Here is a 14779-nt window from a genome sequence, read left to right as displayed (position 1 = left end):
TAACTAATTTTGCCCAGCGAAATACTTAACTGATTTTGTCCAGCGAAATACTTAACTGATTTTGTCCAGCGAAATACTTAACTGATTTTGTCCAGCAAAATACTTAACTGATATTGTCCAGCGAAATACTTAACTGATTTTGTCCAGCGAAATACTTAAATGATTTTGTCCAGCGAAATAATTAACTGATTTTGTCCAGCGAAATACTTAACTGATTTTGTCCAGCGAAATACTTAAATGATTTTGTCCAGCGAAATACTTAACTAATTTTGTCCAGCGAAATACTTAACTGATTTTGTCCAGCAAAATACTTAACTGATTTTGTCCAGCGAAATACCTAACTGATTTTGTCCAGCGAAATACTTAACTGATTTTGTCCAGCGAAATACCTAACTAATTTTGTCCAGCGAAATACTTAACTAATTTTGTCCAGCGAAATACTTAACTGATTTTGTCCAGCGAAATACTTAACTGATTTTGTCAAGCGAAGTACTTAACTGATTTTGTCCAGCGAAATACTTATCTGATTTTGTCCAGCGAAATACTTAATTGATTTTGTCCAGCGAAATACTTAACTGATTTTGTCCAGCGAAATACTTAACTGATTTTGTCCAGCGAAATACTTAACTGAATTTGTCCAGCGAAATACTTAACTGATTTTGTCCAGCGAAATACTTAACTGATTTTGTCCAGCGAAATACTTAACTGATTTTGTCCAGCGAAATAATTAACTGATTTTGTCCAGCGAAATACTTAACTGATTTTGTCCAGCGAAATACTTAACTGATTTTGTCCAGCGAAATACTTAACTGATTTTGTCCAGCGAAATACTTAACTGATTTTTTCCAGCGAAATATTTAACTGATTTTGTCCAGCGAAATACTTAACTGATTTTGTCCAGTGAAATACTTAACTGATTTTGTCCAGCGAATTACTTAACTGATTTTGTCCAGTGAATTACTTAACTGATTTTGTCCAGCAAATTACTTAACTGATTTTGTCCAGTGAAATACTTAACTGAATTTGCCCCGCTAAACCTTAAAAATATAGTTGTGCTCGATATGAGCGCCTTACAGGAAACAACATTTGGTTTCAATAAATTCCGGACCGGTTCCACGAATCAGATAAAATAGAATGAGTTTGCTCAGATAGCAGTTATATATAAATTGCAATTCAGCCAGCTGGAAATTACGTTTAAGTGAAATGATAATTCGCTGCATGAATTACATAATTATGAACAGATTAGCACTTGATTTATTAGAGCAACTCTTTTGCTCGTTATGTTGATTCTACGTCAACACCATTATAGTGAGAGTAAAGTTTGGGACCTATGTGGGTTGCGAACCCACAATCTCTTAATTGATTGCAATCCTGTGCTCTCTACTGAGCCAACTGATCCGCATTGCGAGAGTCTTACTATTCTCTCTTATATTGAGCTATCATTTCAAGCTCCATCTAATGATCACAACTTATTTACTAGAGTGTATACTCTAATACACCCCCTTAAGTTGGGCATCGTAACTCCTCACTTTCAACTTCTGGTTATAGCGTTAAGCTGGGCCCATAACCTATTCGATTAACTCTTTTGCTCGTTATGTTGATTCTATGTCAACACCATTATAGTGAGAGTAAAGTTTGGGACCTATGTGGGTTGCGACCCCACAATCTGTTAATTGATTGCAATCCTGTGCTCTCTACTGAGCCAACTGGTCCGCATTGCGAGAGTCTTACTATTCTCTCTTATATTGAGCTATCATTTCAAGCTCCATCTAATGATCACAACTTATTTACTAGAGTGTATACTCTAATATGATTTTTGCAGATAAAATAATTCAAATTGCACTAGATTTTAAATACGGTATAGAAAACCGTTCTACCGCTGACAGTCCGCGTAAGTTCCCACGAAGTTGATAAGGATTGATTTCTCAGTTAGTTAAGATCCTGTTCAAATTTTGACAATCTTTTGAAATTGTTGAATTTTTCTAAATCTCAAATTCGCATGGTTAGCGAAGACATGAATGGAAAGTGTTGTAAATATTATGGATAATTGAGATTGCGAATTGTTGCTTTGGTGAACCACTCAAGAAACCAAGGTATGTTTATTTGAAACGATTGCAACAAGTTTTTCATCAAAGACAGATATTAGTTTACTTTTTAATAGGATGTCTGGATATTTATTTGATAAACCCACTTTTAGCACCTGGAGGCTGATCATTGATAAAGTCACAGGGTGAAAGTTGGTTTGATCCATTGTTTTAAGCTGCTTGGATTTTTGTAGACATTTTTCCGTAAAAAGAAGTGATTGAAAAGACTAAAAATGACCAGACATCGCCTAATTCAAGTTCGTCAAAACTATATCGTTCCTCGAGGGAAATTAAATGTGAGGCTAACCTTTTGGTTTAGGACCCATTAACGGTCTGCTGTTCCACACCTGAACGAAAGCATCCCGAAGCTTGACGAGAAGCATCAAATTTATTTCGCGAAGCGAGTGCTGGATTAAAGCGACATTGTTCAGTTGCTTCTGCGTTTTCGGCCTGAACGGATTCAAGAAGAATTTTTTTAATCTCCCGTTCAAATGAGTTTTACAAATTTTTAGAGTAAAGATTTTAATGGATGGCATACTTGAGCCGGTTTAGATATGAACTTTTAGAATGGTGAACAAATTCGAGAACTGATTGTATTGTTTTCAATATATTTGGTGCGGGCATCGCCACAAAAGGAGAAATTATAGAATCGATTGGCGAAATGTGAGTCTGTGTCTGTTTCAATCGAAGTTTCGGACAATTTGAAAGTGTTTGTAGATCGTTTTGTACTAAATTTTGGCGAAAATTTAAAAAACGATGGCCGATGTTCTTCTTGAGTACTTTGTCTTACTATGAAAATGTTGTTTGGAAGACAACACTGTCGTCAGGACAACAATAGTAATGCCACCAAAGATATAAAATTGCCTCTTTCTGCTGGGAGGATTTGGTTAACTATATACATATTAGCTGTGGACTGAAAATGAAAGAATAAAGTTCACCACGACAACAAGAACCAAAATACTAAAATTGAAAGGTTTATCCATTACATTTCTCAAAGCTTAACTTAACCCGCATCATGAAGTCCAATATATTTTGCAACTTTGGATCACAAAAGGTAGATAATTAACCAAATCCTCCCAGCAGAAAGAGGAATTTTTATATCTTTGGTGGCATCACTATTGTTTTCCTGACGACAGTATTGTCTTCCCAACAACACTTTCATAGTAAGCCGAAGTACTCAAGAAGAACAACGGCCATTATTTTTTTAAAAATTTTGCTGAAATTTAGTAAAAACAACTGGTTTTTCTCGTTAGGTCTGCTATGCCGCGCAATTTACCCAGACTAGTTATGAACAGTCTTTCGCTAGGACAATTGCAAGAGATGAATTAACGATTGAGCATATGCAACCCAAATCGAGAACTATTACAAAATCGATGTTTCCAATGCTTAGATTGGCGATTAAACATTTTTGGTGGTTTCTGATTGTCCTCGTTGACTGTTGTTTTGTGTTTTTGGTTTTCTGAAAAATCAAGCCCAAATAATTTTGCAGACAAGGTTATTGTTAATTTTCATTATTTTAAGACGAGAATGACTTTTGATGTTATTATATAACAGCCATCTTCTTGTTTCTTGTCATTATCAACTTTCATTGTCGATCTAGAGTCTCGCCGAGGAATTCTCTTCGATCGAGGAATCTCGCTGAGGCATCTCAATATTCAAAATATTCGCAATGAACACATCCCGTATGAAGTTTACTTCCTTGTCACCAATTGAAAATTCTCTACTTGCTCTTTAAACGTACCGTAGAATTTCTCAATCGATTCGCCACTCGTTTTTTGTATAGAAACGTATCCATCAAATGTGATATGACTTGGTCCACCATATGCAGCGTCCATAAGACCCCAGAGTTCGAAGGTAGTAGGATTGCCATTTTCGATATGCGAGTTTGATATGCGACTTTCAAAAAGTCAAAGTCTCGAAGTATGAAGCAAATTGAATAGCACTTAACCGCTGAGTACCACGAGGTACTGTGCTAGGCCCACTGCTTTTCAATATATATGTAAATGATATAAAAGATGATAATGATGTGAATTCTTATATAATCCAGTACGCTGATGATACTTTTATCTTTTGCCGTGAAAAAACAGTTTCTGAATCAAAATTACATCATGAAAAAAGTATTGCTAAACTCATTCTCTTTTATAAGTAAAAGGAGTTAAATGTAAATGAAAGCAAAACCAAAACCTCTCGCCTTGAGGCGGAATATCCCTAACAAGCGGGCTCTCAAAACTACAAAAAAATCATTTTTGGAATGAGTTTCTGAAAGACTCAACGGTTTCTGAATCGAAGTCTTATCTCTCAATATGTGACGTTTGTTTCATTTATACTTCTTAACACTACATTGCCTTTAAACTATGTTCTGTATTTTATAGTTCATACTCAAAGGAATTAACAATGTTTTTCTTTTTTTTTCTTTTCCTTTTGTTTGTACTGTCGATTATTCTGCATTTTTCTCTGCCTAACGTCAGATAGAGAAGCGAAGCAGTCCTTTGGTCACATTGGTTCGACAGTTGTTCCTCACAGAGGAATCCATGATAAAACATTCTTTGCATTTTTTCCTGTTGGTTCGGTCTTGAAAGTTTCGAGCTCATTTTTTGTGTTCCATTTGACCGGAAGACCTAAATCTGGTTTCTTCACAGATGACTTTCAGACTTAGGTTGCAGCCCTCAGTGGTGCTTTTTGAAGTACATCAAGGGAGACCTTCTCTTTGCTAAGATTGCCAATTTTATTATTGAGTAGTTTTGATGCTGATGACATGAAGGCTTCCTTGGGTTGGTGAAGGTAGGCTATATCTTGGTATCGAATTTTCCGTATCTTGCAGAATTTTTGGATCTATTCTGTTCCCCCCCCCAGCTTAGTTAGCATAAATTTTTTATGACCCCCAGGCGCACGTGCTATTTTCCTACATAGTAACGTGCTATATAACAACATATAATTTGTTACTCGGGGTCTTAAAAAACACTGGGGGGGGGGGGGGGGGGGGGGACAGAATAGATCCGAATTTTTTAATATTGCTGCTTTCATTCACAAAGTTTTGTTTTATCTTGTTGTAACAATTGCGATCAATTTTACGTAAAAAACAGGAAAACTAATTTGCAAAGGGACGAAAACAATCCGGTGCGCATTCAAACATTGCCTCTGTCTTTTTGCGGTAGATGTGTTTATCCGTTTTTATTGTTATCCCTGATTTCTCCTATTCGACGTTTTTCTTTTAGTTCCTTTCTGTTGCCATTGTTGCATTTTTCAATTGGTACTTCTTTGATAACCATTCTTTTTTGTGACTTTGGTTGAACTGAATAGTTTTGATTTTTAGAAGCATTTTATACTCAGTCCATGAGACAGTAATTTTTAGTGGAAACAAAACTGTTTACCTTAATTTTAAAACAGCTTTAAGGATTCATATCCTGAATCTCGCATGTTCTGATGGCACCAACAGCATTTCTTTTTGCTGGCGCACAAAACGCCTTTTTAAAGGTTACGATTATGATGTGGTACTGAAAATTTATCTGTCATTTTTTCCTTCTCTCAAATGACTCTGAGGCAGAGTTGAATTTTGACCCCGATCGAGTAAAGAAAACGCAAGTGTTTTTAATTCCACTTTCATGGCCACAAACAAACAGCATATTTGGCGATTTTTCTATGTTTAAAACTATATATAGAGAAATCGATTAATTGATATACTTTTAATTAAACAGCAGAAATCTTTGTTTTCAGATCAGAGTTATGCGTCTGTCGTTTAAAGCAGCCCATTTCAGAGCCATTTATAGTGTGTTTTATCTAGCTATTTCAATCTGTTTTTAATTAAAATTGCTGAAACTCTTCATAACTAGTAGTGCGTGGAGTTCAATCGGTTAATTCATTTTTCAGTTCATTCACGGTTCAGTGAAACGCCAAAATTTAATTTTTGCTGAATTACGGACGACTTTTGCACGCAAGTAATATAATGAATTGAAGGTTTGAAAAATACAACACCTTGGTTTAATTGTGTAGCAGAAAATTTTAACTTGAATGAACTTTCATTTTTGAGCTCAATGACAGTCCTATGCATAACACAGAAAATATATTGTACGTAGAAAACAGCTGTAGATGATTATTTTTTCAAAATGAATTTGTTCATATCCACCATCTTTAAATCAGGCCCGTTTCATATTATTCAATTTGATGCCAAAACTACAATAAAGATAATGGTACTTTATATTTTTAAATGGTAATGGCTTTTAAGCAAGCTGAAAGTTTTTCACGTCAGAATTTCGTTTTCGCTCGGACTTTCTACCATACTTGATATACGCCATTAATGGCTCTAGAACAAAGAGTAGCCGAAAGTTTATTACAAAAGCAAGGCATGTGTGTGCGATAAAGTTTTCGGCTGATTAAGAAGGTGTGTTGTTCAATACAAAATTTTGGTTGGTTTCATTACAATGCATATGATAAAATGTGCTGAATCACAATTCAGTTTACTTTTTTGATTGGCATTCATTTGGAAAGAAGCTCCGCTTAACGAAAGTTCAAAAACTGACTCTAGCTCTTCTAAAATTGTATCAGCGAAGGCCATGAGCTTTTTCAAGCAAGTCTTGCCAGCAGTTTTGCTGCAACTTGTAATTTTGCAACAGGTCGGATCTCAGAATCAGTTCGAGACCCACTACAAGACTCTGATTGGGAACCTGGAGGGTGAGACGCTGGAACACATCTATGATCACGTGACTATCAAAGGGCTGAAAGAGAATGCGGAATCCGTCAGCGAAACGGTTCGTCTAATTAGAGGAACCAAAGATTAATTAGTTTTACTATGACGATTATGCTCTGCATAGATTTTGAAATCGACCATTTTGGGCACTATTTTAACAGCAGTAAATTACTCTTGCGCAAGCTTGAACTGCAACTTCTGTTTTTTTCTTTCAAATTTCAATTGCTGACATTGCAAACATGTAGAATTCACTCGTATTCTGTTGTGCACCACAGTTAAAATAATTTGAAAAAGAAGTCCTACAACATTGCCCCATTAAATCCCAAATTCTTGCAAATTGAGAATATTGGATTGAAAAGGCGACGCCATCACGAAAATTTTGAACAGCCTATAAGGCTTTAATTTTTTATACCCTAGCTACCTGTGAAATCGTTCGTCCTAATCTTCCTGAACTGCTCAACTCGTTTTTCGTTCAACCGATGATGTTCCAGTGATATAGTTCACAAAGGAAATACCACAAGACGGCACGACAGTAGTAGAAGTAGCAAACAATAAAAACTGAATAAAGTCTGGCTATTTTTAACGTCTGGCATTAACGTGTCCGATTGATGATTTCCCCCCTCTTTTGTATCGAATCAATTGTCTATTGTAGAGTATGAATAAATGCCGTAGTTTCGAACGACATACAAAAGAACATGAGAGAGAGAAAGAGCTAAGAAATACGTACCCCTGTCTAAAAACAGCCGCAAATTTTCTCATGATCCTATTGTGACTGAAATAAGTACAGAAAAGAAGTGAAACGTTTGCATAAGAGAGCTTTGGTTGTTTGTTATCAGCCGGTGAATTTGACTTTTTTAATGGTGCCCTGACTACTGCAAGTAGTCCTAATTTCACTTTGCAAGCTCTTTTCTGCATGAGATTCATTGTTGACAATATGTTCAAGAAACGTTACTAATCCGTGTCTACTTTTTGCGTCTTTGCAGTTGTTCAGAATTAAATTTGCTATATCTCGTGTCACAAATGAGCATCCACTTCCTGAAGCAATGAGCATCGATGATTTGATATTGTTCACTGAATTTTCTGCGGAATCTTTGACATTCTTTTTGATATTTTAAACCATTTGTTTGACTGTTTGTTGTGATTTAAGCCACATTTTAGCAAAATGATTTTGTAATCCACAGTTATTGCAAGTTATTTTACCTTGTGCTACGCAGGTTCGTTTGTGTTTCCCCTGCAAGCGTTTTCCACGACTCCTGCATAGAAAGTTCGAGCTTCACCGGTAGAATCTGGGTGCACTGAATTTTTTTCTCTCGGCACTGCTTTTTGCGCTGCATTTTTTGAAATTTGGGATGCTTTGTTTATTTGTATCTGGTTTTGTTGACCCATTTTTATGTTGATTGCAATTTTGAGCGCGCAATCTGGCATGACTGTTTCACGGAGCAGTTTGCGTTGTATGTCGGAATCTGACATACTCATAATGAAAAAGTCACGTAAGATTGATGGTTGGTTGCTCAAAAATCCGAAGTTGCCTTTTCCTAAAACGAGTCAATTGAGTGTCGTGGTCGATAACACGGGTCAAAGAATTCAATAAGTTGAATTTTAAATTAAATTTTGAACTGAAAATATACTAAAATTAGCTTGTATTTATAGTGGTTATCTATGCGAAAATATGCAGAGAAAATTTAGATTAGCTAAAAATATTTTTTATGATTGGCATGTGAATAGATCTTAACTCCGAATCCCGGAGGTGATTTTCTATTTTCATCACCATTTCATGAGAATCATATATGGCTTGGGTACAATCGAGTTCATTAGTTGGAGTCGGTGGATGTTAAAATCTGGTTTCTGTTGGTGGGAGAATTTGCTTCTGACATATGATTGATAGGTCAAAAAGATAATGATAGCGCCAAAACAAAATTAGAATTGAGTTTAGTTTTGTGGCCATTACTTATCGACACAGCAATAAAGTTCGTCAGGTAAGTTCTTTCGTTCTTTGAATCTATAATAAAGAAAACTTCTAAGTTTCTTGATGTTTCCTTGAAACCATCACATTTAGAATGGTGTATTCCATGACTCACGTTCAATGTGTGCCATGTCAAATGTGGATAGCCTAGTTTAATTTTTTGTATTAATTGGCGATGCAAATGACCGCGTTTGAATTTACAAGTATATTGCAAAATCTTTGAAACCATCACATCCTTCCTCCTTTTTAAGCAAGTTTGTGGGTATAGGTTCTCCAAATCTGTCGGGTTGTTTTCTGTTTCTTGTTGATGTTCGTGAAGGCTTTGAGGTTTCGGGTTGTTGATACTCTGCAGATGATGTGGCGGCAGAGGCTTCATCTTGACGTGAAAGTCCCACATCTGTGCTCTGAAGTTGTTGTTATGATTGAGATATGGTCTCCTCCACTGCTGATTCAATTTTCACATTGTCCTCGTCTAGTCTCTCAATTTGGTTGTCGCTCACTAGAATAGTCCGTGCTGAGTTTTCGGGCTGTATGAAAGATGTGTTCAAGCCCTTCCTGATGATGAAGGTAGCAGGAACTGTCTTTGTGTTTTCGTTGGCCTTGAATAGAATGGGTTCGCACAAGTCGAAATCTGCTATTTCTGGTAGTCTCACTCTGCGTCCCAACAAGACATCAACTGGAGTTTTGCTCCTCGTCTTTGAAGTGTTGCGATGTGTCATCAGTGCACTTTGCAGGAATGCTCCAAATGACACATTAAGGTTGGGACTCTACGCTCGAAGTGCCCGCTTCACTGTCTGAACTGCCCTTTCAGCTAGTCCATTAGCTCTTGGATGATAGACGAGTGATTCTATTTTCTTAATTCCCAGTGATATACACCACTGTTTAAGGTCACCACTTACAAATTCAGGACCATTATCGGAAACTAAAGTTTTTGGTATTCCGAATCTTGCAAGGATTTGACTAAGATATATTTTAACTGTTTCTGATGTTCTATTTCCCGCGGGATAGGCTTCTATCCAACCAGAACCCGCGTCAACAAGTACTAAGATATTGCCATGGTCCTTAACATAGCCCCAGTCCATGTGGAGCCGTTCCCAAACGTCGGCTTCTGGCCACGTAGAGACCGTTTTTCCCAGGCTAGGCCTGTTCAATGGACAATTCTTACATTTACTAACAAAGTGTTGAACGTCTTGGGTAATGCCAGGCCACTATGCTACAATTCTGACTGATGCCTCAGTTGCATTCTTCCCGGGTTATGTCTCATGCGCTTTTTGCCAAAACCAAGTGTCGTAGTTTGGGTGGAATGAAAGGAACAACACCTCTGAAGATGATTCCATTATGTAAAGTAAGTGCATCTTTCTGTTGTTCGAATCCTTTTTCCGCTTCTGTTTGTTCCAAGTTCAGTTTTGATTTCTGCTTGGGTCACCAAATCACTGTGGGTGAAATAGATGTTATTGATTGCGAAGCACACTCGATCGTTGTCCGATTCGTCTTTGCCAAAATCCATTCTGCTCAAAGCATCTGCATGGGGTATCTGCTCTCCTGGTGTGTACCTCAACTGGGGTGTACCATAGTCGAAACTTATTAGAGCTATTGCCCATCTTGTGATTCTCGCTGATGCTATTTTCGGGATCTCCTCGTCTGGTGCAAAGAGATATTTGAGTGGTTTGTGGTCAGTCTGTAGGGTAAATCGTCTTCCAAGAAGGAATTGTTTTAGTCTTGTGACCACAAACACAATTGCCAGTGCTTCCCGCTCTATGTTCGAGTAGTTTTGCTCCGCTGGAGTCAGTTTTCTTGATACACATATGACTGGATGTCCTTCTTGCGAAAGAACCCCCCAATGGCTTTTTCAGAGGCGTCAGTAGTAACTGTTGCTTCTTTTTGTAGACAATATGGCTGTACTAGTGGGTTAGCACATAATTCATTTTTTATGTCTTAAAAGGCTTTTTTGCATTTTGCCCCATGAGAAATCGCTATTTCTCAAGTTATTTAAGGGTAGCATTTTCGTTGCAATATCAGGAATCATTCTTCCGTAAAAATTAGCTAGCCCAACAAACGATTCGAGTTGTTTATTGTTAGTTGGTGCTTTTGCATTTTTTATTTTTTCAACATGTTTGGGATCTGTTTGGGATCAATTTGTCGAACTGCTCCTCGGTAGTTCCATACACCAATACATCGTCTTGAAAGATCACAACACCTTTAATTCCTTTGAGTGTTGATTCGATGCAATTCTGGAAGATTGAAGAAGAGTTTTTCAATCCCTGAGGTAGTCGGCACATCTTGAACAGTCCCTGAGATGTGTTCATTGTGCATATATCTTTAGCTTCTTCGTCAAGTTCAATTTGATAGTAGGCATCTGAGAGGTCAATTTTGCCAAAGTATGAGGCCCCATGTAGGTTGTGGAAGATCGTCTCCATGTCCGGTATTGGGTAGTCCTCATCCATGACCTTGCCATTGATGTGCACTTTCAAGTCCACGCAAAGTCTCAGTTCTCCACTCTTCTTTCTCTGCCACACCACTGGAGATGCATTAGTGACTCCTCCTGGCTGTACCGGTTCAAGGATGCCTTGTCTGACCATTTGTTCCAGCTTCTCTGTGACCTTGTCTTGAGGAGGTAGTTGTATTTTTCTGGCTTTGCAGAACATTGGCTGTGTTCCTGGTATCAGCTTCACGTGAGCTTTGTAACCCTTCACAGCAGGTAGTGCTCGGCTGTGATGTTGTTCACGCCGTGCTTCGGTAGAAGGTCTCTACCAAGTAGTCCAAATCCTTTATCAGACTGCACAACTGCAAGTTGTTTTTGAGTGAGCCTGCTTCCATTCCACTCAACGTCACAAGTAAGTGATCCCAGAAGCGTTAATTGATGACCATCATAAGCTTCAAGATGTCGTATCTTACCATCCAACTGATGTTTACCAAATTCAATCCATATTTTTGATGATATCACTGTGCTATCTGCACTTGTGTCTACCTGCATTTTTACTTTGCAGTTATTTATTGAGATATATTCCCATGTCACAGACATGCTAAAGATTTGTTCTTTATTATAAAACATTCCCATCTCCGATGCTGGAGATGCTTGCTCTGAAGAAACATTTTCTTCTTCGCAAAAGTTATTCTGTTTATTGTACTTACCTGAATTTGGTTGGGGTCTGCTTCTACACATTTTTGAGAAGTGTCCCACCTTTTCACAGGTGTTACATTTTTTACTTAGCGCTGGACAGGGTCTACTAGAGTGTGGCTTATCTCCACACCTAGTGCACATGTTGTTGTTTTTATTAGCCGTAATTTTTTCATTTGGTTTTCGAAAGGTCTTTTTGAAGTTGAACCCAACTTCTTCTTTCACATTAAAGGACTTTTTACCCGATGAAGAATTTGCAAAAGCCATTGCTTGACTCTGAACTGTAAGCTCTCGTTCATTTCAGTAACCGACATTGCTGGTTTTGATTTAATACCGTCTAGTAGTCTAAGTTTTGCTTCAGGGTCCCTCAAACCTGAGATAAACTTTATTTTTACCAACTCCTCTTCGGGGTTGGCCGCTGTTTTCAGTTTTTTGAAGTCACAATAGCGTGTTTCTTCTCTAAAACGTGCTAAGAAGTCGTCGTCTGACTCCCCTATACCTTTTATAACGGACAGAAATTTAGCCCTTTCTGCCGTTACTACTCTCTCTTTAGGAGAAATATAGTTTTGAATCGGCAATCTGATGTCTTTAAACGGAGTGTCTATCAAATTCCTAGGACTCTTTAGGCTCCTAAATTTAATAATTGCATCTTGCCCGCACATACTAAGGAAGAGATTGGTTACCTGTAGGTCTTGTACAGTACCGTCGTTGCTGACCTTGTCTTCTTTCTTCTCTGCTTGACATTTCGCCACAAAAGACATAATCCACGCAGTAGCTGATTCTGCATTCTGTAGATCCAAAATTTGTCTGTCTGTAGCTGGTCTGGAACCATTGTTGTGGTCGATAACACGGGTCAAAGAATTCAATAAGTTGAATTTTAAATTAAGTTTTGAACTGAAAATATACAAAAATTAGCTTGTATTTATAGTGATTATCTATGCGAAAATATACAGAGAAAATTTAGATTATCTAAAAATATTTTACTTGATTGGAATGTGAATAGATCTCAACTCCGAATCCCGGAGGTGATTTTCTATTTTCATCAACATTTCATGAGAATCATATATGGCTGGGGTACAATCGAGTTCATTAGTTGGAGGTCGGTGGATGTTAAAATCAGGTTTCTGTTGGTGGGAGAATTTGCTTCTGACATATGATTGATAGGTCAATAAGATAATGGTAGCGCCAAAACAAAATTAGAATTGAGTTTAGTTTTGTGGCCATTACTTATCGACACAGCAATAAAGTTCGTCAGGTAAATTCTTCTTTCGTTCTTTGAATCTTTAATAAAGAAAACTTCTAAGTTTCTTGATGTTTCCTTGAAACCATCACCTTGAGAATGGTGTATTCCATGACTCACGTTCAATGTGTGCCATGTCAAATGTGGATAGCCTAGTTTAATTTTATGTATTAATTGGCGATGCGAATGACCGCGTTTGAATTTACAAGTATATTGCAAAATCGAGATGCTAGTACTGAACTTAAATCAAATTTGATTTCTGCCTGGCATTGGACTTACTCAATTGATTCAAACGAGATTATCAGAGATTAAATTAACAACTGACTATCATTTATCAAATTTTACGAATAAAACCATAATCTAAATTATATTCCAGATGTTTGAACAAAGATCATTATCAGAAATGTATAATTTTTGTTCAACAAATGCGGGAATTAAAGCTATGAGTAACTTCAAGTGTGAACTATGTGTGGATAGTAACAGCAAGGATTGAACAGCACAGCTAATCAAAACAAAATTATCATAGAGGAGACAATGTTTATATATTGTTCATAGGGATTCATGTTCCACATTCTGTACTGTACGTTTTGATATGATAATGCTACAATGAGACTGCTGCAAAAAACTTGCAGCACCGACAACTTTTTTTGCGCTTGATGGCCTGCTTTTTCTTACTGCGCATCTTATCAAAAACTTTGTTACTTCCGTTGATTTTGAAGAAACCCATTTATTAATGAATTTTGATTCGCTGCTCTTGAAATTGTCATATTTTTGCATTCGTTTGTGGATTTGGGACTTTGACTGAACCGGTTATTTCTCTTTGACTTAATTATTGTATCCCCTTAAAAACAGAATAAAAAAAAATTAGGCTTGCTGATGAAAAGCGGGAGACGTTCATGTTTGGTTGAATGTTTTCACCATGTTGTAGACGAGAACAATTCTGACGTTTTTAGTTATCGATTGCGCCTACTCTGCAGGATTGTGCATTTTCCTGAAGGGCTTAAATGTTAGTCAACTGAGGTTTTATTGTTTTCGTTTCTTGTTAAAATTTTTTTGAGTGGTACATCGCACTCTATCAACAATTGGTTTTCACTACGAACTTTTCCTTTCTGTTGCCGGAGAACAATTTCTTTTGATCTCATGTCAATCTTCAGTTAAAGTTGTAAAACTATTGCAAACGATTTTTGTCGACAGCATGTCATGGAAAATTTTGTACAAACTTTTTGAAATACACTTGACAAAACGAAAAAGACAACTTTAAAATTTTCTGTGTTTTGCCGGTCCCCACTATAAATTTTGTTACATATTGAGCAACTATTTTAAAATTGGGAGTGTAATGTAACCAGCAGCTTAGGAAGAGAAAAGACATTCAAAGATATTCAAACATAAGAAAATGAGGTTATCATTTGTTTTCGTTTCTCTACCAAATACGACTACCTTTGCACTAGCGTTTTGTTCGTTTTTTCTGCTTTGGGTTACGTGAAAAATGTAAAGGTACATCAAAAAGCTTTTTTTTCAGAAGAAAAGCTTTGCACGTCTTGGGTTTTTGGTTTTCCTTGTTTTTCTTGGATTCTCCAACAAATTTTGCTAAGACATCCCTCATTTGGAGGCTGGCTTACATCTATGACACAGAGCACAAACCACCAGAACTAACTTGAAGAGCTAACATGAAGTGGAAAAACAGCGAACA

The 14779-nt window shown here is 37.1% G+C and overlaps 1 protein-coding gene across 1 annotated transcript in view; it reads left to right on the top strand.

Annotated features, from left to right (window-relative positions):
- Positions 1-6634: 6634 nt before the first annotated feature.
- Positions 6635-14779, top strand: part of LOC142338068 (zinc transporter ZIP12-like) — a 29937-nt gene continuing 21792 nt past the window's right edge. The window contains exon 1 of the mRNA XM_075387701.1: positions 6635-6829. Within this exon, the coding sequence (XP_075243816.1) occupies positions 6635-6829 (195 nt within the window). The remainder of the gene's footprint in view (positions 6830-14779) is intronic.

Source organism: Convolutriloba macropyga, chromosome 4, assembly GCF_964194025.1.
Source record: "Convolutriloba macropyga chromosome 4, txConMacr16.3, whole genome shotgun sequence".
Lineage (NCBI taxonomy): Eukaryota > Metazoa > Xenacoelomorpha > Acoela > Convolutidae > Convolutriloba > Convolutriloba macropyga.
The sequence above is the reverse complement of the archived record's forward strand: the minus strand, read 5'-3'. Positions and strand labels throughout refer to the sequence as shown.